At 45.8% G+C, this 27,904-nt stretch overlaps 1 protein-coding gene across 1 annotated transcript in view; it reads right to left on the bottom strand.

Moving 5' to 3' along the window:
• Positions 1-224: 224 nt before the first annotated feature.
• Positions 225-27,904, bottom strand: part of pxdn (peroxidasin) — a gene marked incomplete at its 5' end in the record, with an annotated part of 62,012 nt that continues 34,332 nt past the window's right edge. Inside the window, 12 exons of the mRNA XM_079262467.1 lie at positions 225-2,421; positions 4,097-4,210; positions 12,467-12,599; positions 12,687-12,798; positions 14,510-14,718; positions 14,803-14,937; positions 15,851-16,347; positions 16,429-17,435; positions 20,230-20,387; positions 22,851-22,959; positions 25,253-25,409; positions 25,518-25,630. Coding sequence (XP_079118593.1) covers positions 2,260-2,421; positions 4,097-4,210; positions 12,467-12,599; positions 12,687-12,798; positions 14,510-14,718; positions 14,803-14,937; positions 15,851-16,347; positions 16,429-17,435; positions 20,230-20,387; positions 22,851-22,959; positions 25,253-25,409; positions 25,518-25,630 — 2,906 coding nt within the window. The 3' untranslated portion in view covers positions 225-2,259. The remainder of the gene's footprint in view (positions 2,422-4,096; positions 4,211-12,466; positions 12,600-12,686; positions 12,799-14,509; positions 14,719-14,802; positions 14,938-15,850; positions 16,348-16,428; positions 17,436-20,229; positions 20,388-22,850; positions 22,960-25,252; positions 25,410-25,517; positions 25,631-27,904) is intronic.

The following is a 27,904-nucleotide window of genomic DNA, read 5'->3' as shown; positions in this document are numbered from 1 at the left end:
TGTGTGTGTGTGTGTGTGTGTGTGTGTGTGTTTACATTCATCTTGGTCCTCCTATAAAAATCACATTTACTCCAGATTTATTCGAACGTGCGATTGGGGAAAACCCTGTGTACAATCATTTGAATGTTTGAGCGTTGATGATAGACATGATCTCATTTCATAGAAGTCCCAGAGGCTGAAAAAAGTACAGGCAGCAACAACATGACTGTATTTCAGATGTGGCTTTTTTTTTTTTTATTATCACTGTTGAGGCGTACATTACAGTGCAAACCAGTCTTTGGCAAAAGTACAATACAACTGTCATGAGAGGCACTAGTAGTAGATCCATAGTGACCACTGGGACAAGGGACAGTTTAGGTAAAACATGTTCAGTCCTGCAGAGCAGTGCATTCCACTGACGCTTGGAGCTTTTCCAAGGGGAAATTAAAAGAGAGGGAGCCATGATGGAAATAAAAATGAGCTAATACGACTGATGGGTAGAGTGGTGCTTTGGCGACCAAAGTTTTGGACACTTACTGAACCGCATTAGCAGAAAAAATACACAGCTGTAAACACATAAACCTGTTGGGTATGTCTGAACACATATACCAGTGTGACTGCAGCCCTCTAATCTATGTACAATCCCAAATGGAAAGTTCCAGAGAGCTTTATCATTTCTGCTCAGTGACAGATGTGTGCTCAGGATGTTGTCACATAAAGGAAACAATGGTGACACAATCAGGCGAGGCGAAACAGGAAAACGAATAAAATGTGACAAAGCGAGCCAGTGCATGAAGTACAATGAGTGGTATTTGTTTATGTACAGTACATATAAAAGGCGTCGCCACTGCGGTATAGTTAGACGTGTTCTGCTTGTGTCCCAATCATCTGCACCCCTCCCCCAACATCGCCCTCACTCCCCCTCTCATATGGCTTCCATTACAGTGGAATGAGGGTCAGGGGGCTGCTGGGCGAAATGACGTCAGTCCAGACTTTAAAAAAAAAAAAAAATCAAAATGGCAAAGAAATGAGAGCAGTGTGAGCATTCCTGACATATATCAGCACTGCAGACGGTCCTGGCAACCATAAACCAGAACAAAGTGTGGAAAAGATGGAGGAATGCATGCAAGCGCTTCCTTGCTGCAAACTGTAGTCCTTCAGTTGTGTTTAAACTGGTCTATAGACCAGTAAAGGAACCCTGCCATGGTACAGCTAGCAGTACCGAAGGCTGAATCCAGACTAATGCAACACTCTCACATGGTTTTACAGGCAGACCTGCTATTTTTGTCATTGTGGAAGTTTCTAAATCATAGTTTTGGCTTTTGAAGGCGAGTTCACAACATTACTGCGGTGCAAATGGATATTCTGTCGCTGCTTCCTGGAAGCAGAATTAACCGTGAAGCGAAGCGTGTCGGTGTGAAAGCTGGATCGAGTGTCCTGCAACGGAGAGCGCCAAACGGCTCCACCTCACTCAAGCTCAGAGCGTGCCAGCAGGGAGCGTAAGCAAGCTGTCCAGGGATAGAGGCGCAGTAATCAGTAGACATGTTTCTTTTGCATTACATTTTTCTAGGGCTTCACATTATCTTCATATGTAAATATTTTCAAACATAAAAAGGGTACAAAAAAAAAGTACATTATAACATGATATAAAGCACCATGGATGAAAAGATGCAGTAACTCTACTCATGTTCGAGTAGAACAATCCTCTCAGCTGTGACGCATCATTAAAAGACATACTGAGTGTAAATAGGTTGCTTTGCATACAGAGGATAATACTTAAAGGTTTGTATTTAGTATTCATAATAAAAGTGGGAAAATAGCACCAATTTTCGGCATCTCTAACCTGAGAATATTTTGCGAGACGACGAAGCGGCTTTTCCATTAACTTCTCTTCCTGCTCGTTGACGGCGACTAGTCCTGCGTTTTTTTCACTGAGAGCAGGAGAGCGAGCGGCGGCGCCGGCTTCTGAAGCCCGGTGAGCGAGCAGGAGAGGTTTGTCCATCTTGGTTAGAATCCATTCATCGCTACAGAAGTAGATCCGTGTTTGTTGGCTTGTTGGAGGGTTGCAAACCGAGTCTTGGGCTGCCAGCCCTGGAGGCTGCAAAAAACTGAAATGTGAGACGAGAACAACCCCTCCCCTGATAAAAAAAAAAAAAAAAAAAAATAGAAAAGGGAACAAAAGTGGTGTATCGAGGGTATATGGAGGTTAGCTGTGGGTCAGCACACCCTCATGAGTCCCGTCTCCTCTCGATACGTCTGATTAGAAGCAACTTTCAGACTCTAGTTTGTCAGGTGATCCTGAGGGTTTTTCCCGTCCGCTTGTTGCCTCTTGTTTCTGTCCTCCAGCTGGACGCACACCGGACAGCAGGCGCCTTTCAGCTCGATGGGCTGTTTGCACTCAGGCGTTGGGCAAGACTCCACGAGGCAGGTCACCTGGGCATCCTGCGGGGACAAAAAGTCGCTTAACGTTTTCAAACATCAGCTGAAGCTAAAGCAGTAGAAAGGTGGACCAGCCATAAGGCCACATCCAAGTCGTCCGCCTGGTTGCGCAGAAAGCTCCTCCCACTTTCAGAGGATCGCTTCAGACAAACAAGCCAAACGGTGCAAAACGGTCGGGAGTTTGTAAAATGTAAATAAAACCAGAATAGAAGATTAATTGAATTTATACCCCAACATCTGTCCATCTGAGACTCCGAACTGCTTTTATACCCGGTTACTAGATGCTTCTACAGCTTGTACTTTATATTTAACTGTAAAATGTCTGTTTCAGCATCTGCTGGCAGTAAAATCAAGTTAGCAAATCACTGCATTCTGCTTTTATTTACATTTTACACAACACAACCTTTTTGGAACCAAGTTTGTAGATCGAGGCATAAATCACCTGACCATGTCACGCGTTCATCTCACCAGCTACAGACAGTAAAGGCAAATATAGTTTTTATTCTGATGTAAAGTTGTGGAATATTCTGGATGATCAGCTGCTTTGTGGTTCGTATGATGCAGTTTGTCTCAGATTGGTGAAATGCTACTGATCTGCTGCTAATTACCTTCTTTGTTTAAAAATCTGAGCATGTTTCTTGTTTGTGAAGCAACAAGACAATAATTTTAATTCCAATGTGAACTAATAACTTTGCTTCTACTCGACATGTTAGCTACTAGCTAGCACTGTTGCGATTTCTTCCAGATTCTTGTCATATAATGCAGCTCATCTCGACATCCGAGAGGCTCCACCTCTCTGAAATGCTCCTTTCATACAGTTACATCTTGCCGGCAGTTTGCCACTTTGAAACGCATCTTACATCTACTAGTTACAGCATTATAAAAGTAAATAGTTTCCAAGTAAATGAGAAATGTTTGTATGTACAGGATAAAGGTTTTATTCCTACATGAGGGTTATCGCTGCATGTTTATAACTCAACAAATGTGTTTGTTAACCAGCAGCAGCTTCGCAGTTTTTTCCTTTTTCTTGTCATGATGATACAGTTTCTCAAACCTTTTTATACTCAATTCACCAGATGAACAATGATGGGCAAATATTGTTTACTTCTAACTAAAGTTAATAAGACTAATGAATATTTTTTGGAATATTCAGAAGAATTAATGTGTAAACTAGCAACGACATCATAGTTGCCGTCTACATGCGCTAGTTTATCCCAAACACGCCAACACAGCTTATTAAAATCCATCAGAATGATTTGTTGCTGTACTTCAAGCCAACAGCTGCTCATCATCAGACTGTATAATTATCAGTGATTTATTGAAGATTTGTTGTTTGACACAGCTGCTATGATGATGAGATTGCTCAGATGGTGAGAACTCAGTCTGAAGAAGCTGCTGCTGTAGGAAAGTAGGGCTTTGCTACTAAAAGAAGAATCTTAACAGGATTAAATTTAAACTGCTACACAACATGGGAATAAAAGTGCAGTTCCAGGAAGGTGTGAAGGAGGCCAAAAGGAACTGAAAGTGAACCGAGAGAATGGAGTCGTGTCTGCCAGCTGCTGGCGTCAACAGAGACTCCCTGATTAATAATGAGAGATGGAGATTCGGCTTCTGCAGCCAGGAGGTGAAAGGCTTCAAAGTGTGCAGAGGAACACTAGAAGAGTTGGTTTCCACGTACTCGGCATTCACACGTGGAGCAGGAGTCCTTCTTCCACCGCTCTCCGTGTGCTCGCTCGCGGCCTTCAGCGTCGGTGCAGTCGGTCCGGCTCAGACGTGCTTCAAGTCTTTTGATCTGCAAAACAAAAAGCGGCTTAGATGTGAAGGTCCAACTGTGGAAAAAACAGATAAAGAACGAGAAAGTTTTTCTTTAATGAGCTGTCTGTGTGTGACCAGGAGGACTCTGGATAGTCTTTTCCCAGAATTACAGAAAAAGTCTGTGGATGTGGAATCCAGAGACTGAAGTAAAAAAGAACTGTGTTGGAGGCTATTTGTGATAAATAATAATGATCGCTCTGAATTCACAGCCTGCTGCAGCATCACACAGTCTGAGAAGCACAAAGCTGAGTGTACTCGGCGAACTCTTGTGAGCTGCTCCTGTCTGACTTGCACTCAGATTAACGTGACTTGTTGAAGATGAAGCTGAACTTTGAATGATTTACTTGTTCATGCAGACTCTGACCTTCAGCCTTAAAGCAGAATTCAAATGAATCAGGATGTTGTTTTTTTTTGGTTTTTTTTTTAGGACAGATCCAACTGGAAGGAGACCTGGAACCCGCTGGGATCTACGTTTCCTCTGGACCTCTGATGGTCTTCAGTGATGTCTGAAGTCAACTAATCAGGCAAGGTAAAAATGTGTAAAATGCTTATTTTACCTGAAGATCCAAGCAGGTATGTTGTCGGGGGCTTTATGCCCCTGGTAGGGTCACCCATGGCAAACAGCTGTCTAGGGGAGGGACCAGACTAAGTGCGGTTCAAAGACCTCGATGATGACTATGATCTTGGGCGGAAATGTTCCCTTTCCTGGATGCAAGTCACCGGGACCCCCCTCTGAAGCCAGGCCTGGGGGTGATGCACGAGAGTGAGCGTCTGGTGGCCGGGCCTTCGCCCATGGGGCCCGGTCGGGCTCAGCCCGAAAGGGTTACATGGGCCCCACCTCCCGTGGGCTCACCATCTGCGGGAGGAGCCGTAGGGGTCGGGTGCAATGCGAGCTGGGCGGCAGCAAGGGGCGGGGACCCTGGCAGTCCGGTCCCCGGCTGCAGAAACTGGCTCTAGGGACGTGAAACGTCACCTCTCTGGTGGGGAAGGAGCCTGAGCTTGTGCGCAAGTTTGAGCAGTTCCGGTTAGATATAGTTGGACTCACCTCGACGCATAGCTTGGGCTCTGGAACCAGTACCCTCGAGAGGCTGAACCTTCCACTCCCCAGCTTGGTTGCCTGCACGTTGGGGTTTACCCCGGTGCACGAAAGGGTAGTTTCCCTCCGCCTTCGGGTGGGAGGACAGGTCCTGACTGTTGTCTGTGCTTATGCACCGTACAGCAGTTCAGAGTACCCACCCTTTCTGGAGTCCTAGGAGGGAGTGCTGGAGGGTGCACCTTCTGGGGACTCCATTGTTCTGCTGGGGGACTTCAATGCTCACGTGGGCAATGACAGTGAGACCTGGAGGGGATTGGGAGGCATAGTCCGTCCGTCCGTCCCCCCCCCCCAGGCTAAATGATCTACAGGCAGACATTGTGTTCTTACAGGAGATTCATATGACAAATACTTCAGTGGATGCTCTCTCTACATCACAATTTCCTGATGTTTACTCCGCCTGCTATAACTCCAGACAGAGAGGGGTTGCCATTTTGATAAATAGAAAAGTGACATTCACAGAAATCAACAGAACCACAGATCCAGAGGGAAGATATATTATAGTGACATTAACTATCCAAAATATGAAGTTATGTTTAGCTAACATATATGGGCCAAATGTGGATGATTCCTCCTTCTTTCATTCCTTTTTTAAAACTGTCTCAGAACACTCAGACAGCACACTTATCATAGGAGGAGATTTTAATGTGGTAATGGGTCCCGTAGACAGGATGAATAATTCAGAAAACAATAGAAACTGGCAGTCTACAAACACTGTTAAACAATATATGGAAGAACTCGGTCTTTGCGATATATGGCGGTCTTTTCATCCTAATATCAAGGAATACACTTTTTTTTTTCCTCAGTTCACCACTCATATTCTAGGCGAGATTATTTCCTGGTTAGCAGCTCGTTGGTGTGTATGATTTCAGAAACCCAGATCCACCCCATTACAGTCAGCGATCATGCACCAGTTTCCTTCACTGTAAGAAATGCGAGAATCACACCACCTGCTAAAAGCTGGAGGTTCAATACAGCACTGCTTAAAGACCCTGACTTTATAAGCTATTTCACAAAAGAATGGGCTGTTTACCTAGAAAATAATGATAAACAGGAGTTTCAGCATGTGTTCTGTGGGAAGCAGGTAAGGCGGTAATGAGAGGAAAAATGATCTCTTTTGCATCATATAAAAAAAAGGATAACTCAAAAATATCAGAACTAGAATTAAGAATTAAATCATTAGAGGATGCCTACAGTGCTTTACCAAATGAACAAACGTTGAATCAAATAAGGAAGGCGAAACTTGAATTAAACAAAATAATCAACGAAAGAACGGAGTTTCTGGTGCAAAGGTTACGCTTGGAGAGGTTTGAACACAGCAACAAATCTGGAAAATGTTTAGCCAGTCAACTAAAAACAAACAAAGAGCAACTATTTCATCTGTTAAAGATCCAGCAGGTAATATCTTACATGACCCTGACACAATAAATAGCATTTTTAGAGACTTCTATAAAAATCTGCATACATCCCAATTAGATCCATCAGATAATGACATAAATCAGTTTCTTAATAATATAGACCTCCCAGGACTACAGCAGGAAGACGTTATAGCCTTAGATTCCCCCCTTACAGCAGAAGAGCTACATGAAGCACTCAAACATATGCCATGTAAAAAAGCCCCAGGACCGGATGGCTTCCCAGCAGAGTTCTATCAAGTATTCTGGACAACACTGGCCCCTGCGTTTTTCAAAATGGTGACACAAATAAAGGAAAATGGCTACTTACCCCAAAACATGAATTCTGCCAGCATAATTGTACTGTTAAAACCAGGCAAAGACTCCACACTTCCATCTAGCTACAGACCCATATTACTGATAAATGCAGACCTTAAAATAATCTGCAAAGCTTTAGCTGCAAGGTTAGAGAAAGTAACTCCACTTATTATACACCCTGATCAAACAGGCTTTATAAAAGGCAGATATTCCTCTGTTAACATGCGCAGGCTAATCAATTTAATAGATTACTCTACCATCAATAACCTGGAAACAACTATAGTTTATCTGGATGCAGAGAAGGCTTTTGATAGAGTGAATTGGAAATTCTTACTAGCTACTTTAAATAGATTTGGCTTTGGACCTTCCTTTCTTCACTGGATCAAAATCTTATACAGCTCCCCTAATGCGAGAGTCAGGACGAACAATCAAACCTCTCCAGGTTTTAATCTTCAAAGGGGCACCAGACAAGGTTGTCCACTCTCTCCCTCACTTTTTGCTGTATTTATTGAACCACTAGCTGCTGCAATTCGACAGAATCAAATTATAAAGGGCATCCAGTCCAAAAATATAATTCATAAAATAAGCCTTTATGCCGATGATATTTTACTATTCCTCCAAAACTCACAAACATCATTATCTGAAACAATCTCACTAATTAATAAATTCTCATCACTATCTGACTACTCTATTAATTGGTCTAAGAGCACAGTCCTACCAATTAACTGTAGGTTTCAAAATCCATCCAACATTAATTTACAATCAGGTAACATTAGATACTATTAGATAGGCATAAATATTCCCCCCAGGCTCTCAGAACTGATAAAATGTAATTACACTAACCTTCTTAAGACAATAGAAGATGATCTCACTTGCTGGAAGTCACTCCCCATTTCACTTTTGGGGAGAGTTGCTACGATAAAAATGATGGTTCTACCCAAAATCAATTATCTGTTCTCCATGATTCCTATGAAACCTCCCTCCACCTGGTTCAAACCACTAGAATCATACACTTCCCAATTTCTCTGGAAGAATAAACCACCCCGGATTAGTTTAAAAACATTACAAAAACCTAAAGATCGGGGAGGCTTAGACTTGCCTAACTTTCAACATTATTTCTTAGCAAATAGGCTGCAATATATCTTAAAATGGCTTAAACTGAGTCCATTAGATGAACCATGGATAGACTTAAAACAAACATTCTGTGACAATGTGGAAATCTCTAATCTTCCATTCCTCAACTTCAGTGTAAAAAAGTTAAAGTGCTTCAAAAGCGTCAACATTAGCACCTCTCTGACAGCGTGGTGGGAATTTCTTAAAAAAAAAACAATTCATCAATAATCCCATGTAAACTCACACCTATCTGGAACAACCCTGACATTCTTCTTAACAAAAATATGAACAACTTTAAACAATGGATTAATAAAGGAATTAATTATTTAGAGCATATTATCCATAACAGAAGAATTTTATCTTTTGACACTCTATCATCACAATATGGAATTAATAGTAACAGATTTCTAGAATATCAGCAACTCAAATCCATTATACTTACGAAATTCCCCCCTCATCAAATAGACTTGGAACTTCCTCCCACAGTAGCAGAATTTATGGAACTTTGTAGCCCAAAGTTACTTTCAAAAATATACAGGTCGATGTCAAAAATAGATGATTCAAATTCCTTGCCAACTTCCAAATGGGAGGCAGACCTATCTGTCAGTCTCAGTCAACCTTCTTGGCTGCAAATATGTCTAAATGCTTTTAATATGACAGCCAGTTCAAATCTACTACTCATCCAATACAAAATTCTTCATAGAACACATTACACAGGACAAAGAATGTTCAAGATGGGTCTAAATCACTCAGAGATCTGCACACAGTGCACATGTAACGCAGTGGATAATTATTTACATGCGCTATGGCTCTGTCCACCTGTTCAAAATTTTTGGAATAAGGTTTGTGGGGAATTATCAACATGGCTCAGATGCAGCATTCCTGCATGCCCCAAGCTTTGCTTACTGGGAGACCTTAGTGACACCAACATGGACCCAACAACACACACATTATCCTTGTGGCCCTATGTATAGCAAAAAAAACTATCCTATTAAACTGGAAGTCCAAAAGAAGTCTCAGTATTAATCAAAAATCTCCTGGTGGAACACATAAGTCTCGATCACATCTGCTTCCATCAAAAATGAATCGGCCAATGCTCGCTCTCCCTGGACCCTGCTAATTAATCACATCACTTAGTAGGACTGGGGGCTGGGACCTTGGCGGCCCTGGGGGGTGGATTGGGGGGGGGCTTGGGGTCCTTGGGGCAGGGCGGCTCTCGGGCCAGGGGTCTGGGCAGGTCATTGCTTTGGGCGCTGCTCACCTGGCCGGCTTGGCGCTCTGGTGGCCCGGAGGCTGGGGTCGCTTGGGGGCGGGCCGGGGGGTGGCCGGGAGTTCGGGGGCTGGCCTGGGCTGGGTGGCCGGGTTGCTGTTGTGCGGGCTGCGTGGGGGGCTGGGGCCCCCGGGTTTCGGGGCTGCCTCCCTCTGGGATGGGGGGGCCTGGCCTGGACCTGGGGGGCCTGGGTCGCGCTGCTATGGTACCTGGCGGGTTCCCTGGGGATTGTGATGTGTCCGTAGAGGGATAGGGTTTGGTGCGGGTTGGTAGAGGGAGGGGCTAGGGGGAGGGGGGCGTAGGAGGGGGTGGGGCATGGGGGGCGCGAAGGAGGTAGGGGGAGGAGTTGTATTTTTTCAGTAATTTATATTGCTTTGCAAATACTGTAACCTTAGCAGCTTAGACACGCCTTTCTTTTCTCTCTCTTTTTCCTCCTTTCATTTCCTTTTTTTTTTTTTTCCCCCCCTCCCTGCCAGGTCCAGCTCGGCCATATCAAGACTGACGATGATTGCAAAATGATAAAAGGAAAATAAATAAATAAAATAAAATAATAATCTGAATATTTTTATTATGATGATAATCAAGGGCAGCTATATACATGAGATGTCTCCTTTGACAGAGCAAATCTGTCTGGCAAAAATATGGCACGCAGATTGCTGTTCTGTATGCTGAGATGCTGGACAGGACAGGTTAAAAAAAAAAAAAAAAAGGGGGGGGACCGAAAGGTGTGTTCTAGTTACAGGGAATCACACTCCTCAGCCTCCCTGGTAAGGTCTTTTCGGGGGTTCTGGAGAGGACAGTCCGCCGGATTGTTGAATCTCGGATTGAGGCAGAACAGTGGACCAGCTCTATACCCTCTTTGGGGTCCTGGAGGGGGCGTGGGAGTTTGCCCAACCAGTCTACATGTGCTTTGTGGACCTGGAGAAAGCGAGAAAGCAGGGACCACCAGAAGACTCCTGTGGAGGGTACTCCGGGATTATGGGGTACCAGACCCCCTTGTGCAAGCTGTCCAGTCCATGTACGACCGGTGTCAGAGCTTGGTCCGCATTGCCAGTAGTAAGTCGGATTCGTTTCCGGTGAGGGTTGGACTCCACCAAGGCTGCCCTTTATCACCGATTCTGTTCATAATTTATATGGACAGAATTTCTAGGCGCAGCCGAGGTGTTGAGGGGATCCAGCTTGGTGGCCTCAGGATTGGGTCCTTGCTTTTTGCGGATGACGTGGTCCTGTTGGCTTCATCTGGTCGTGATCTCCAGCTCTTGCTTGAGCGATTCGTGGCCGAGTGTGAAGCAGCTGGGATGGGAATAAGCACCTCCAAATCTGAGACCATGGTCCTCAGCCGGAATATTGCCTCAGCTGTCCATGCCCTCTCCAGGTCGGGAGTCAGGTCCTGCCTCAAGTGGAGGAGTTTAAATATCTAGGAATCTTGTTCACAAGTGAGGGAAGGATGGAGCGTGAGATCGACAGACGGATCGGTGCGGCGTCTGCAGTAATGCGGACTCTGCGCCGGTCTGTTGTGGTGAAGAAGGAGCTGAGCCAGAAGGCGAAGCTCTCCATTTACCAGTCGATCTACGTTCCTACCCTCACCTATGGTCATGAGCTGTGGGTCGTGACCGATAGAACGAGATCTCGTATACAGGCGGCTGAAATGAGTTTCCTCCGCAGGGTGACCGGGGTCATCCAGGAGGAGAACAGAGTAGAGCCGCTGCTCCTCCGCATCGAGAGGAACCAGTTGAGGTGGCTCGGGCATCTGGTCAGGATGCCTCCTGGACCTCCCTGGTGAGGTGTTCCAGGCACGTCCCTCTCGGAGGAGACCCCGGGGAAGACCCAGGACACGCTGGAGGGATTATATCTCTCGGCTGTCCTGGGAACGCCTCGGGATCCCCCCCGCAGAGTTGGCAAATGTGGCTGGAGAGAGGGAAGTCTGGGCTTCCCTGCTTACTCTGCTGCCCCCGCGACCCGACCCCGTATCCATGGTCGAAGATGGATGGACAGCTGCTTCATGGAGCTCTAACCTCCGTCTATAAGCTGCTCTATCAGGTGACCTGAACACCTCAAGTACTTTACTACTAATGCTTTAATACTGCTAACCTTTAGGTTTTCCACCTGCAGATGTGGTCGGGACACAGGAGATTATTCCTCCCGTGCCAAAGTTGCAGCTAGTTTTAACCTAGGAAGGAGTTAGCTGTTGGTAAGGGTTCAGCTGCGATTCGTAAATGTTAAAAAACAATTGGTTTTTTTTCATCATAAATAAATGCAGCAGGAACAAAAAAGTCATGCAAGCCGGCATCAAGTCTTTACCGCTGCTAGTAGCGTAAACTAGACATTCATTGCTCAACAGATTTCTCTGCAACAGCCCCACCGTTGCGCCATTGGCTCATCAGTACACACTGTTAGAGAGAGAATACTGATGCCACCTCTGTGTAAAACTCCTTCTGCATGCTGCTCAGACTGATGGACAAGCTGTCCACATCCCTACTGGTAGTGATAGGATAGCTGCACAGTTGCCATAGCAACTACAGCACGCTTCTGCCAGCAGTTTATGTAAAATAAGAAAGTTTAGAGGAATGTGATGACAGATTACTGGGAAACACAGGAGGTGCCCAGAAATACCAGAGCTGTGACCATTACTCCCACTTTCACACAGTAGATTAAACTTTTTTTTCTTTCCCTCCTCCCAAGTTTTATCCCTTTCTCCACTGATCATGTTTACAACATCAATCCAGTTCAGAGACAGGAATTTAATTTCTGCTGTCAAGTAGGACATAAATTTTCCCCTCAGCTTCATCTTTTGTCTCCATTCCTGCAGCTTTACTGGTGTCCTGGGTTATTTCCAGTCAGCATCTCAGACTAAACGTTAGTAGTGGTGGGTCGGTACACACTTATTTGTTGTGTGTGTTGTAAGTGATGCGACCTGAAACTTTCAAATTAAGGATTAATTCTGTTATTCTACCATGACACATGAACATTAAGCCTCGGCTCATTGTTCTGCCTACGGCAGTGTCTGGCCTCGGACTCGCTCCGATGCCTCCTGCAGAAACATACCTGCTTCCTTAAGCTCGTGATTGTCTTTTGCATGTCGGAGACAAAATCCTGGAAGTCGCTGATCGAGGTCTCAGTGCTTTTTTCGGAGGTTGCGGTAACGTTTGCGTGACTTCCTGGAGCTTTCTCCACAGAACTGCAAAGTCAGACATTTTTGCATTTGATCCCCTGCGGAACTTTAACACAAATATTCTGTGGGATCGATAGTTGATGTTGATGTTACCTTTTTTCCTGGGTGCTGTCGGCAGGTTTCTCCTCGCTGTAGCTGTGTTCAGCAGATCTGCGTCCTCGGAAGTGGTACGACAGGGCGTTGAACTGACCCTTGGTTCTGCAGTCTGGTGAGTCAAACGCAACACATCTGATCACTGACATGAAGTCCAGGGTGCAGCATGAAAAGTAGCCTTCATTGTGCTACTGGTGCAGTCGGCTATTGATCAGCTTGGACCGCATTAAAACCAGTTTGATGCCCCTGATTTGGACAAACGTTACTATGACAACCTCAGTTTCCAAGCAAATTAGCAATATCAGTGTGGACCAGAGCATCGGATGGGATGACTGACTTTTTGACTGTGTGATATATCAACTGGATTATCCTCTACTGTCCTGCAACGTTTAGCTGCATCCCTTCTCCAACACACCTGAATCAAAGCAACATCTCGCTGGCAGGCCTCTGCACAGATGTGATGGAGCAGGGATGCATCTAAACGTTGCAGGCCAGTCTACCTCGAGCACTGGAGCCCCCGCCTTACATCCAGGGCAGGAAACAGTCAACATCTTTATAGATAGGCACCGACATCCCCAAAATATCTCCCCATGTTCCTCTTTTAGAGCAACGTAACCCTGATATGAAAAAAATAATTATTTTCATAATGAACTCCAGTTTAACTGCTGTGCATAGAGAAGCTGTAAATCTTTGTGTGTAGACTTCTAGTTTTGTAATAATGCATGTGTGGCTTATTTAAACTTTGCATCTGCTGTTATCACACTGGTCTTCAGTTCCCGTTTCTCCTGCTGCAGGGACGGACCGCTCACATGCTGCAGAATTAATCCCAGAGGTTTTCTCTGGGACGATCAGACTCATGACTCAGCTCATGTTCATCCTGGATGTTAGCACAGAGCATCGAGACGTGTCGTAATGGTGAGGAAACACTGATGGAAGGAAGGAGGGCTCCAGGCCGGCTGCCTTTAAATTAACAAACGTCAGAGAGAGACCATCTGAGAACACCGACCGCTTCATCAGGTTCAACTGTTCACACAAATGTCTAATCAGCCAATCACATGGCAGCATCTTTATGCATCTAAACATGTAGTTAATTGTTCCATCCAGGATGCCGTCATGCCCAAGAAACCGGATATTGCCAGCCGCAGTGATAACAGGTCAGTCACACTCATAACTGGGTTGAGACTACAGGACTCCAAGCTGCACGGTCCCACCTGGAGCTACTCTGGGTTGCTCTGTGCAGACCGCAGCTCCACCTGCAACACCGTCACCCTCCAAAAACTGGTGGAGACTCTGGAGTTTCAACACGCCATCCTTTCTGGTTACATCCACGACCCTTCAGTGTCAGCACTAGATCTCCACAGGGCTGTGAACCGAACCCCCTGCTCCCAGCCCTCATCACCGACTACAGTGAAGTTTTCCCCTGACAACAGAGGCGGCGCTTCTTTACTTCCTGAAGACGTCCAGGAAGCCCAGCATCACCATGAGACTGCTGGTGTCCTGTTACGGGAACTTCATAGAAAACTCCTCAGTGCTTTAACAAAACCCAGAACACGGTAAAAAACCCTTCCTTCCCTTTTTGGCAGAAGCTACAGATCCATCAAAACAAGGACAAACAGCTAAAAGCTCATTTTTTCATGCTTCTTAATACAATAACTGTTCCGCTGTTACGACAATAAAACATCCTGATTGTGATCTGGTTGCAGTTTTCTTCTCTCTGCTCTGTAAATAGATCATTATTCAAAGTGTTTACATAACAAGGTCACATTGTCATGTCACACGTTTAGACACCAACCCACTAATCTGAGCAACGTCGCTAGTCTCACCTTCACAGCAGTCCTGCCACATCCGCAGGTCGATCTGAGGGACGTCGCTGCAGCTGCCGTAGCCGTGGGGCAGCTCAGCCACCCTGAACACGTCCTGCTGGATCCGCGTGATGTTGTCCCCGTTGTCACAAAGCACCCGAGTCAGAGACGCCTGCTTCAGCTGGGTCAGCTGGGCGGGAGTGAACACGCCTGGGTTTTCATACCAGAACCTGACGGGACAACAAGACCTCTTCAGCTGCGCTGCTTCGTACGGCTACAACACAGCGTAGGTGAACGAGGAGGGAGGGTCATACCTGTCGCCGTCCCGTAGCCGTTTGTACTGCAGGGTCAGCAGACACATGAGGGTGGGCCCCAGTCTGCTGCCAGGGACCAGGTCCTCAGCCATCAGAGCCGGAAACAGGTCGATGTTGAGAGGAGATCCGTACAGCCTGAAGCACGAAAACACAGTCTGTCAGAGTCAACACTCGTTTCCAGAAGTTCCTGCTTTTCACCGACCGCAGGGACCACCATCCTGCTGGTTTTAGATGTTTTCCTGCTGCAACACACCTGATTCTAATGAAATGTTTAAGTATAAATCAGGTGTTTTGCAGCATGGGAACACCTAAAACCTGCAGGATGCTGGTCCAAGGCATAAACATAAACATGTTTACAGCTGAAATAAACATGTTTACAGGTCAGGTTTACCTTCATGACAACTGTGGAGGGAGTGAATTTTTTTATAACTCGCCCGTTTTAAAGTAATTTAATCTTGAAATTCGGCATATTTAGGGGCGTGTCCTTTTGATTGACAGGTGCCGATCTCCTGCTTCAAGTAAGAAGAACGTAGAACAACCGCGGTTTTTAGCCGGTTAACGTGACTTAGCTTTAGCTCGCTTACCTCCGTTAGCAGGTTAGCTTAGATAGCCCTTAGCTACAGGCAGGTCAGAGATCGCTAGATGTCAATCATCCACCCCCACGCTCACAGACCGCCTCTCAGCTCCAATTCTTTTCTGATTTTTGTATTTTCCAGGAGAGATGACCTGCATGAGGTGGCGATTGTAGGAACCGCCCACCGAGCTTCAGTTCAGCTCTTTAGAAACGTGTTGGTGACGCAACAAAGACTCCGCCCAACTTTTATATACAGTAGGTTTCAGCAGGTTTTAAACCTGCTGAAACGTTTACTTCCACGGCGAATCTTAAAACAAACCAGTAAATCAGAGAAAAGCTTCCTGGTTGGTGTGAAAAAGCTGGAACGTTCTGTCTGTACGAGCAAACGCTTGGCTTAGCGACCCCGTTGGCGAGGACATCCCTCAGGTCTCACTGTGCCCCTAAATAAGGATTCATGTGTGGTGAAAGAATTACCTCTGTAGTTTCTCTCTGACGGCTGGATTTTTTATCTCATTCTTCAAGTCGTCGAACGTCTGAGCGGAGGTCAGGTTACAGAAGGTCCTGAAGTCGTTGTAGGGAGGAATGCCGTGATCCCTTCCTCTCTGGATGTTCATGGCGGCCAGGTCCAGAGCCACAGCGTGGGCCATGGAGAACAGCTTCTCCGTCAGCTCCGTGTTCAGAAGCTGTGTGGGAACACGCATTTTACCCGCAACGCCAAACAGCCCCCGCAGCAGCGGGTCGATGCCTCCTTCGTTCACGATGCGGAACGGAGAGAAGAACGCCCGGTGCAGAGAGATGTGTCCCTGAGGGATGGGCTGGAAGTCCTCGTTTAACCTGTAGAGTATCGGGTTGATGAGGGTGTGTCCAAAGCGGAAAGCGGCGGTGGCAAAGGCGTTGAAGATGCCAGCGTTAATGTTGGGGTTGTAACCGGAGTACGGCCCCATCATCTTCATACCCACCTCACCTAGAATCTAAGAGAAAAGAATTCTTACTGACAACCTCTGAAAACATCTGGTGAGAAACAACCTCTGCAGCTTCCCAACAGCCGTTACCTTTGGCAACCAGTGGCTGTAGGTGATGTGCTGCATCTGCGCCCCCACTATCTTCCTGGCCTCGTGGTAGATGGTGTCCCCATCCCAGTGGGGGTTGAGTCTCAGCAGCTCGGTAGCTATGCGGTTGTGTTCCCTGAACCACACTGTGTGCATGGCAGTCAAGCAAAGCTGCTCGTTGGCACGATGGTCTCCAGCTAAGAAACACGGGATTGGACTCTCGTTCTCGTCCCTCATGCACTCAGTGGGCGGTCCGGCGGCGAACGGCAGAAGTGGCTTCCCTGTTCGCTGTATGATGCCCTGACGGAGCAGCCCCCTCTGGCTGGCCAAGTCCCGGATTTCCTCCGATTCGTGCCGTGAGCTGCCGTAGACGTTGGAAGCATCGATGTAAGAGGTTATTTGGTTGATCTGCTCTCTGGGATACACGCTGTTCATCAGCAGCGACGTCATCCCGCTGCCGCACACCGGGCTGGACCGCACGAAGAACATGCAGCGGGCGCCGCTTCGCAACTGCCGCTGGTCGTTGGGAGGAAACTGGATGGGGAAGCACGGCGGGTCGTTTGTGCAGACCTGAGTGCACAGCTGGCCGTCCAAAAAACGGGACTGGCTCAGGGCCACCACCGTGGAGTCCAAGTCATGGTCTAGGAACTGACCCCACTGCATCAGCATGTGAGTGTAGCGGTCGTCGGGAGTGATGGTCTCCGTTCCAATCATAGTGGTGGACACCAGCCTTGGCAGTGGCAGCCTGTACCCGTTGTGCACCCGGTCGGTGGCGCCTCTCGGCAGGTTAAAACCGTTATCGTAGACCGATTTCAGGAGGCGCTCGAATGCGGTGAGTGAGGCGCCCCACATGGGGTGCTGCAGGTTGTTGCAGGTGCCATCGTGGCTGCGGTATTTTTGGTGAAAGCAGATGTCCGAGCAGTTGTTGAAGCGGCGGTGGGCCGTGCAGCCAGACAGATTGGCGATCATATCTAAAAAGCGGGGGGACACCAGGTCGTTGTAGCGGAACGCTGCAAAGAAGAAATGTAAATTTAACAATAAATAACACGAAACAACTTCCCCAAAACAATTAACCCTTACAACGTACTCATGGTTCATCTGTTTTACCGGCCAATCTAAAAATGGACGTAGAAGCTGAGCACCTTTATGCCCAGTCAGCATGCAGACATGACATGCGATTAAAATTATGTAAATGAAAGCATACAGACCAACCAGAAGAACAAAACAGCATTTATCAGGAACAGAACACACAGGGGGTTCTCCGGCTTCCTTCCACCGTCCAAAGACATGCAAGTTAGGTTGATTAGTTAATCTAAATTGTTCTTGGAGTGACTGTGAGCGTCAATGATTGTCTCTCTGTGTTGTCCCTGTGATGGACTGGCGACCTGTCCAGGTGTACCTGCCTCTCGCCCAATGACTGCTGGGATAGGTTCCAGCTTCCCCACAACCCTTAACTGGACTCGGCGGTTAAGAATGGATGGATGCAAGTGTCTTCATCATCACGTCCAGGTGAAAATAGAGGTCTCTTAGCAACATGAAAATGTGATAAATAATGCCGTCATTGTGGATTTATGATGTAGTCTTGTAAACCTCCTGGGATGCAAATGCCTGAAAAACTTCCATAGATACCATAGAGGGTAAGACATCCATTACTACTTTACCCCACAGAGTTACACTAACACAGGGGTGCCTAAGTCCGGTCCTTGAGAGCTACCATCCTGTAACGTTTAGATGCCTTCCCTTCTCCAACACACTTGTATCGAATGGCTGAATTCCTTCTTCTTCTTGTCGTCCAGCTCTGCAGAGGCCTGATGACAAGACATTCATTCGTTCAGGCACGTTGGACAGGAGTTGCATCTAAAAGTTGCAGGACGGCAGCTCTCGAGGACTTGGGCATCCCTGCAACATTTCTAAGAAACTGGTGATTGTGGTGAGCCATTGCACCTCGGGGGCCGCTGGTTGTCTAATGGAGTTCAAAGGGTTAAAGGAACAGTATCCTTCTTCAGTTCTTCCAAATTAAAACAGCACAAAAGAAGGCAAACAGCATCCTTTCTTTCAACTCCCCTAAATCTTTCTGTCTGCAGTCCTAGTTTTGACAAGTGTCCAAAGTCTTCAACTAAAGCCTCCAGTCTGAGTAAAAAGCTTCCATCCAGGTTCTTAAGCAAAGTCTTGTGAAGCCAATAATTCAATTGGCGTCATGAATTACTGTTTCTGTGAGCAACAACTGGCTGTGTCCACTAATGTGTCTGCCACTTTCCCCTGAAGCATGACCTGAGGGGCGTCGTCGTCGTCATGGAGCCTGTAAACAGTTTTATTGGTCCTCCGTCACATCGTGCAACCCTTAACCCACAGAGCCATGAGACGGCGAGCAGATTCGATCAGTTATGCATGCATGTCGGTTCAGAAACAGATTGCTTGCATGCATAAACATGCAACTCTGTGAGCTTTCACAGATCCATAAAACATATCCAGGAGGAAAACTGGAACTGTGTGTTTGGACTTCATGCACACGTCAAAGTCTGCAGACATACAGAGCCAGTTATGTTCCAGAAACAGGAATAAGAGCTTGTAACAGGATAAGAGACGCATGTAGACGCGGCGGCGTTGGTTAGAGACGGTGTTTTCATTTCTTATGCCAACAACCAAGTGTTCATTGTTGCATTGGCTCCAAACCAAAGGCTGAGATTTTTGCCCGTCAGCAAAAACAAAGTGTTGTTTTTACTGTATCTCTACCTCATCTGGGAGGGCAACACCACAGTTTCCACACCCAACTCGCATCAAACTGCACACGCACACACACACACACACAGCAGTAAAGCGAGGTGGTTTAGGGGGCTGGTCTCAGCCTTCTGCGCAGGAAGTCTCACCTCACCCTCACTGATTTCAGCTGCTCACACTTGTTCTCCGGCATGAGCACAACACCAGACACACACACACACTTCCTATTGATCTGCTGCAGATTGAAGCTTTCACAGGAGAGGCCTCGCATGTCAAAGCGAGCTCGAGCACGTTGGTGACCTGTGCCCTCAAAACAGGAGGTTCTTTCCAGCGGCTGCATCAGCTTCAGGAATGTTTGAAAGAAGTTTTATTGTTCTGGTGGGATTTTTTTCTTCGTGCATAAAAAGTCTAAAAAACTCCAAATTAAAAGTTGGTAATGACATCACCACAAAACTTTAGCATTTTTGCCCTCCCTCAGTCAACATCCATCTTCCTCAATCTGTCTTTTTTTTCTCATCAAACAGCAGTTTTTAGCAAAGCTTTATGTTAAATTTATGGCAAATTTAACATCAGAATGTGTGACGTTGAGTGGTTTGGTTTAGTTTTTGACACTGCAGGCTTCTGCAACCTCTCATGGTGCAATAGACAATTTTGGTCATTATGCATACTTGCGCGTGTTCGTAACTAACTAAGAAGGTCGGAAAACTTAAATGAATCTCCATAAAAAGTTGTCTTTAACAGGAAAATAAGAACAATGGCAGAGTTGTTGCCAGTTTGACTGTTCCAGTTAAGGAGAGAAGTCACAGCGAATAAAGTTTTATCGGTGAAGAAACACCAGCAGGCAGCCTGGATTCATGCGGTTGGCCTCGCAAACTGGAAGCCTGCTCCTTTACACTGGTTATACAGCTCATTTCATCTATGATTGGCCGTCTGATGACGCTAAAGACATCAACCACTGCCCGTCTGAGGACATGAGAGGAAAGTTTACTGGTAAAAATCAGTAAATAAAATATCTGATCAGGCAAAAACAGGCCCAGAGGAGCAAAGCCTGCTTCAACCAGAACAGTAGACGTTATGCAGCCTCACCAGTGCCGTTTGTGTCCACCATGAGGCCCTGGTTGACGTGGTTCTGGATCAGCAGAAGAGTCTGCTCGAAGATCTCGCCAGCACGCGCCTGCTCCACCGTGTAGGGGTCGCGTGGATATCGGAAAAGAGCGAGCAGCTCTCCTGGAGTACGAGGCTGACTGGAGGGATGAGGGATGGGGGAGGAAGGAGGGGAGGCAAAGAGAAAGGAAGAGAGACCATTAATGGGATGATTTGAAGAGGAAAATCAAGACAGTTATTAAAGCTGGGGAGACTGTTTTTTCTCTGGGTGAAGTGGTTCCTCATCCTGATAGTAGTATACATTTTATGATCATGAACAACAAGAAATATAGTTAGACCCCTCAGTTTACTGTAAATCTGTAAAAAACTGTGACATATCAAAACATTTGGGCTGAATTGAAGTTGTTAATTTCTTATATTTTATAAGTTTCTTCACTTCTGAGAAAATCCAGGAAGGATATCCCGACCCGGCTTGGTTTATTCTCCTCCTCCCGCTAAACAGTCGAGAAAAAGAAAATTGTTGGTGGAAAAAGAGCACCCGGAGAGCGCAAACCTCTGCCATGGCATTTAAAAAATTCCTGGATCCAAACGGGGATCCGGATCACCACCAAAATTAAATCCGTTCTTCCTTTTTATATTTCCAACAACTCCTGAAAATTTAATTAAAATCCGTCCATAACTTTTTGAGTTATCTTGAACACAAACAGATTAACGCCAGTAAAAACATAACCTCCTTGGCGGAGGTAAGAAAAAAGCCTTGGATGACACAAAACCAGAGGGGGAGGAGCCAAGACAGGGCGCCACTTTCTAATCTTGCTAGCTCCCCAACGTTACCTACCCCAGCTTTAACAGATGAGTTATAAAACAAATAGTGACCAGCATGTAAGGCTCAGAAACTCCATACATAAGGAGGATAAATGCTTTTTGGTGGATAATGTTCACAGCTGACAATAATCTGCTTCTTTCGCTGAGATGCTAAATATAGATTTTTTTTCTTTCACCATTGGATTTCATTCAGTTGTAAACTACTTAGCAGCTTATGAACTCTCACATTAATTGGCACATTTAATTGCAGTTTACGTTCCAAACAAACCAGAATGATTGTCAGTTCATGATTTCCTTGTACACTGATAACACTGGTGCAGATGTCAGAACTTGGCTACATCTAGCAGGTTTTTAAACTCTTCTAAGCACCTAGCTTCAGGGTTAACTCCCTTCACTTTATCCTGCAGCAGCTAGCCGTAGCTAGCTTCAGGGTTAGCTCCATTCATTTTATCCTGCAGCAGCCATCTGCAGGAAGCTTCAGGGATAGCTCCTTTGACTTTACCCAGTAGCAGGTAGCTGCAGATAGCTTCTGGGTTAGCTCTTTTCACTTTATCCTGCAGCAGCTAGCTTCTGGGTTAGCTCCTTTCACTTCATCCTGCAGCAGCTAGCTGCAGATATCTTCAGGGTTAGCTCCCTTCACATTACCCAGCAGCAGCTGGCTGCAGATAGCTTCAAGGTTGACACCCCCCCCCCCATCACTTTACCCAGCAGCAGCTATCTTCAGGGTTAGCTCCCTACACTTTATCCTACAGCAGCTAACTGCAGCTAGCTTCTGGGTTAGCTCCCTTCACTTTATCATGCAGAAGCTAGATGCAGATAGTTTCAAGGTAGGCTCCCTACACTTTACCCAGCAGCAGCTAGCAGCAACTAGCTTCAGTATTAGCTCCCTACACTTTACCCAGCAGCAGCTAGCAGCAACTAGCTTCAGTATTAGCTCCCTACACTTTACCCAGCAGCAGCTAGCAGCAACTAGCTTCAGTATTAGCTCCCTACACTTTACCCAGCAGCAGCTAGCAGCAACTAGCTTCAGTATTAGCTCCCTTCACTTTACCCAGCAGCAGCTAGCAGCAACTAGCTTCAGTATTAGCTCCCTACACTTTACCCAGCAGCAGCTAGCAGCAACTAGCTTCAGTATTAGCTCCCTTCACTTTACCCAGCAGCAGCTAGCAGCAACTAGCTTCAGTATTAGCTCCCTTCACTTTACCCAGCAGTGGTGAAGCAAACACAGGACTCTGCTGGAGCTAGAGGAGCTGTGTGGTGTTACTGCTAAAGCTTGTAGCAAAAACATTCACAACTAAACAGGAAGTTTACTCACAGCTAATTTCTTCTGCTTGCCCCTACCCACATAAAATTAAATAGTTAATATTTTGTGTTATAAATTTATTTGTGTGGTAAAATTAGTGCAGGTGTAACTACTGCTCTAAAAAAGTTCTAAACTTCAGAATGTTTCGTTCTTTCTGCAATATCACAGAAAAAAGTATTACAATGCAGTTTATTTAACAATAAATAATAAACAAGAGAATAAATTATCTTTAAACACAGTAACTCAAAAAGGATGGATTTTCTTTAAGATCCGCCAGCAGAGCGGCACAATTTTTTTTTAAATTATGGCAATAGAAATATTGCAGACTTCTACATTTTTCCATGTTTTCAACAATTAACCAGCACGCACAGCTGCTGCCTGGTCTGACACACATATGCATGTGTTGCCGTTTTTGCAGATGTGTGAATCAATGCAGTTTTCACTGCAGCTGGTGTGTGATTTTCTCATATCCTACCCATCAAAGAGACGTCTCCTCGTAGACTCAATGGCGCTGTCCACGTTCCGAATGGCCTGCTCTATGGACGAGCTGACGAAGGTATCTCCTTCTCTGCTGACTGCAGGCACTGATGGAGACAAACATGTGGGTTTAGGTCAAGAATAAAAAGAATAACGAGCCATAAAACAGCAGAATTACTTAATTTTCTGTCCAATGTTTAAACAATTGGAGCATTAATCAGGATAAACAGCTGCTTGTCTAAACAAGACTCCAGTTTCATTTGTGGTTTTAATTAAGAACTTTCTCATTTCCGCGTCCTCGCTGACGCTGGAGTGAACACATTTCTGGCACACTGCTTCGGGTCAGCGTGCCACGGAAAACAGCGAAATGGTGACGTAACGACTCAAGCTGTCCAAAAAAAACAAAAAGACAATGATTGGCTGGCAACGTGCTGCAGTCTGACCTCAGATGTCTCAGCAGGAAGGCAGCACACAGAGTGAAGACCTGACAGGAATCTGAAAATTGCTGCAGAGCGAGACTCAATTACTGACCGACAGAACAACAGCGGGCTTCTCGCACTGCGTGCTAATATAAGCTCTGTTTTCAGGATGTCGCTGACTTAACAGTTTAAAAGGCTTCTGAGTCGACCCGACTTCATGTGAAAGTTCAGTATCAAACAGGAATACAAGTTCATCACGTCAAATATAAACTGTAGACCAAACAGAAAAAAGAATTTACACCTAATGCAGCTGTTTTATGAATGTTATCAACTACTGTACGCTGCAGGTAAAAGGTCAATTAATGCTCCAACAGATGGATGGAGCTGTCCGTCCACCTCCCGAGTCGGTTAAGCGAAAATTTGGTCCGTTTTCAAGTAGTTTTGTAATCTGTAATTTGACAAAAAACAGAGCAGCACCACCGGTAAAAGCGAGGGGCAGTGTTGAGTTGTATAGCTGACGCACAACCAGCAAAAGAAAACCAAGAGAAGAAGAAGAGGAACAGGAAGACGAAAATGCAGAAACAGCCAAATAAAAAAAGCACCTGAAGATGAAGACAAACAGTTTTGTTTTCTTCTTCTTGTGTTTTTGGACGGTTGTGAACAAATTCATCGCAGTGGATTAATGCTACCAACAGGTGTCAAATTGAGGAACTGTGAAGCAGAAATTGTCATAAACTACAGACTGCATATCAGAGATGGCCGGAGCCTCCGTGACGTCACCCGTAGGTTTCTGAAGAGCTGAATTGAAGCTCGGTGGACGGTTCCTACCATCGCCATCTTGGCAGAGGTATGCGTGTCGTCTCGCCCAGAAAATATAAAAATGGGCAAAGAGGTGGAGCTGAGAGGGGGGCTGTGAGTTCCGGGGTGGATGATTAACATCTAGCGAACTCCGACCTGCTTGTAGAACTAACCGAGCTAACTAGTCCTTGGACGTTAGCGGGTAAAAGCTAAGTCACACTGTTAACCGGCTAAAAATCGCAGTTGTGCTACATTCCTCTTTCTTGAAGTGGGATATTGGGTACCTGTCAATCAAAAGGACACGCCCCTAAATATGATATGAAATTACTTTTAAACGAGTGAGTTAGAAAAAAATTCACTCCCTCCACAGTCGTCATGAAGGTAAACCTGACCTATAAACCTAAAATGGATTTTTGTACCAGTCTGTAAACACGTTTATTTCTGCTGTGAAGTTGGTCTTTTTAACATGGGAGTCTTTGGGGATTCGCTGTTTGGAGCCCCTAGTGGATGAAGGGGGAACTGCAGTTTTTGACACCCGAACAGACTTCACTTTAAACCACCAGTTTATGCCGGCTTGGCATAAACATGGCAGTCATCAGCTTGCTGGTTTCTTGGAATCTGTAAGTAGATCCAGCAGAGGGCGCTGTAGCACCAGCATGGCCTGCAATATCTCTGTAAATCAAGCTAATCTTATGTTTCGTATGTTTGTACATCTGAGAGAATCTGTGAACTAGGTCTTAAAGGACCGACAGCTAATCTGAGAAGCAACGTAATCTGAATTTTACACTGAAAATGGTTTAGGCAGACGTGAGTGACGCCTTTTGCGCCAAAACAACAAATAGAGATAAACCAGTTAGCTTAGCTGATGTCCGACAGGTCAAATTAAAAAATAAAAACAAAACATCAGCATCAACTTCTGGACTAATTCTTCAACTGTCTGGAACTCAAATGAAGGAGATGATGCACCATTCTTACAGAAAATAATCCCATTTGGTGGTGTGATGATAGCAGAAGGTGCCATTACGTATGTCGGTCCCAAACGGTTCCAATTCCGCTAACATCTGGTGAGTTTAGCCAACATATCCAAAATGTTTCATTACAGAAGGAAAAGACTTTGCAGAGAATATCCCATCTAACAAAAGACCATCGGATGCTCTCATTACATCCACAAGCTGCTTCTCACCAGTGACTGCGAGTACCATGCTAGCAACCAGGTAGCCGATGGGGTTGCGAGCGATGCACTCGTAGCGTCCGGCATCCGCAGTGCCCACATCCTTCACCTCCAGGTACCCGTCGGGGCTGATGTGGAACTTTCCACTTTCTGTCACCTGTACACCGTCCTGAGGGAGAAAGAGGGAAAGACCTTGGAGCAGGAGCGATATCACGACGGTGCCAATGAACCCAACTGGACAGACGCCTGCCGGGTGGACAGGACTTGTGGTTCCTACCTTGTTCCAGGTGAGGACAGGCTGCGGCTGGCCCTGAGCGCTGCAGGGAATCCGCACATCCTGGCCAGACTCCACAGTCACGTCCCTTGGAGCATTTGTGAAAACAGGCGTTACTGAATGAGTTAAAACATACACACACACATGTACGTTAATAACCATGTGACACGGCTCACACATGTAGTGCAATAAATCAGTAAATATCAAACTCTCAGGCTTGTGACACTAAAAATAACGGAAATCCAACTTTTTCATTTCATTTATAGATTATTTATAGAAAAACAAACGAAAAGTCGGAATCAGTGTGAAAAACTGTATAAGCATCATGATAAGATGTTGCATATCTTCTATAAGTCTGTTGTGGAGAGTGCAGTCAGCTTTGCAGCATCTGCTGGGGTAGTAGCATCAGAACCAGAGACTTGAAGAGAATCAACAAACTGATCCAGAAAGCTGCTTCTGTGCTTGGAGTAACTCTGGAGCCGCTGGAGCTGATTGTCCAAAGAAGAATGCTGCACAAGCTGATGAAGATGATGGAGGATTCTTCACACCCTCTCCACAACACAGTGATGAAACAACAAAGTGTGTTCAGTGAGAGGCTCCTTCAGGTCCGATGTAAGACTGAAACATTCAGAAGATCATTCCTGCCAGCAGCCATCAGCCTCCGGAACAAGACCTCCTCTAGTTAATTATTATCTACTACAATATTGAATTTCCCTTTGGGGATTAATAAAGTATTTTTCATTTCATTTCATGAATCAGCAGCTTGTAGAAGCTTGTTCAGCAGCAGCAAGCTGCTGCGTCAGTCTACAACACACTCTACTCTTCTTTCCTTTACTTCATTCAGATTTGCAGCTTCAGTTTCTGCAGCTCTCTAATGGTCCACCACATCATACGCCTGGTTACGGGTCTGGACTTTGACTGGATCAGGTCTTCGTCTGGATTCTCAGTCCTTCTGTTGTGGATCTGCTGCTGTGTTTGGGATCGGGGCTTTAAGCCCCCTGTATGCTCACCGCCAGAGACGATACAGAGCATTTCATTCATCTTCGATATGGTTTTTACATGTTTAATGCAGAACATGGAGCAGCACCACCAGAAGTCTCTGAGGCAGGGTGGTGGAGTATAGCTGATGTGCAACCAGCAACATATTTAATATCTGCACAGACCCCCTCCATCCAGAATGAACATCATTGTGATTTCGTCCTTCATCATCGTTTCTTCGAGTTTATTTGTATAAAACATCTAAAATCAACCTCAGCTTATAAAAGAACTTCATGATTCTGGATGCATAAAAGACTAAATCTCTAAGACAGTAATAAAAGCATTAAGAACGTTTCTGCTGCAGGTCAGAATGCCACTGTGCACGCAGGGTTTTGACCAAATGCTGGTGCCATGCTAGCGATGCTAATAAACCAAACAATGAAACAGTGGGAAAAAAAACAACAACTAGAACTCAGAAAGTCAGAAAGTTTGCCGTTCCAGAGCCGACAAGATCCTACTGCATCTTCTTCATTTGATCTTTGATCGACTGAACCATGGACATTGGGTTGTTTTTTTTTTTCCATGCATGTTTCTGTGGTGAGCAGCGACGTTTTTACAAACCACCAATCAATGGATTGTATCATGTGACACCAGTAGCTCCGCCCTTCCATTTTCCTGTGGATCTATAACTGAACCAGCCTGAACCGGACTTCTCAATGGACACTCAGCAGGTCTCCCTGGCCGGGAGTAGCAGTTCCTGTTGTCTTTCTGTCCTCTTCCCCCCACACAGCAGAGGCAGATGGCTGCCTGTCCTTGAGCCGGGTTCTGCCGGAGGTTTCCTTCCTGTTAAAAGGGAGTTTTTTCCTTCCCACTGTCGCCAGTGTGCTTGCTCAGGATGGCTTTCATTATGTTCTTTGTTTTTTTTTTTCTGTCTGTAAAGCGTTTTGCGATGGCATTGCCGTGATTTGACGCTATATAGATGAAGTTGAAGTGAATTGAATGGAAACGGGAAATAGAGACCTACATCTGACTGTCGGACACTTTGGTATCCAGAGACGTTCACGGTCCACTCAATGACTGCAACGTGTCCAGATCACCATCCCTCCACCACCGTGCTGACAGCTGGTACGAGGTGTTTGTGTGGATTTTCTGACCAAACATGTCCACTCTGGTCTGGTCTGTCTGAAGGACATCGTTCCAGAAGTGTTCTGGTCGGCTGAGGTGCAGCTTTGCCAGCCGACGCCCTGCTGCGGCGTTCTTACAGAGACCAGAAGTTTTTCATGCAGCCTTTCCAGACAAGCAACACTGGTTCAGTCTTTTTCTACTGACACGAGATGCAGAGCTGGGTTTTTTCTGAGCAGCACACGATCCGATTGGTGTGAACCAGCCGGGACGTCCACACCTGGGAAGCC

This window comes from Telmatherina bonti (genome assembly GCF_933228915.1).
Source record: "Telmatherina bonti genome assembly, chromosome: 22".
In the NCBI taxonomy this organism is placed as follows: domain Eukaryota; kingdom Metazoa; phylum Chordata; class Actinopteri; order Atheriniformes; family Telmatherinidae; genus Telmatherina; species Telmatherina bonti.
Note: the sequence above shows the minus strand (reverse complement) of the source record. Positions and strands in the feature narration are given on the sequence as shown.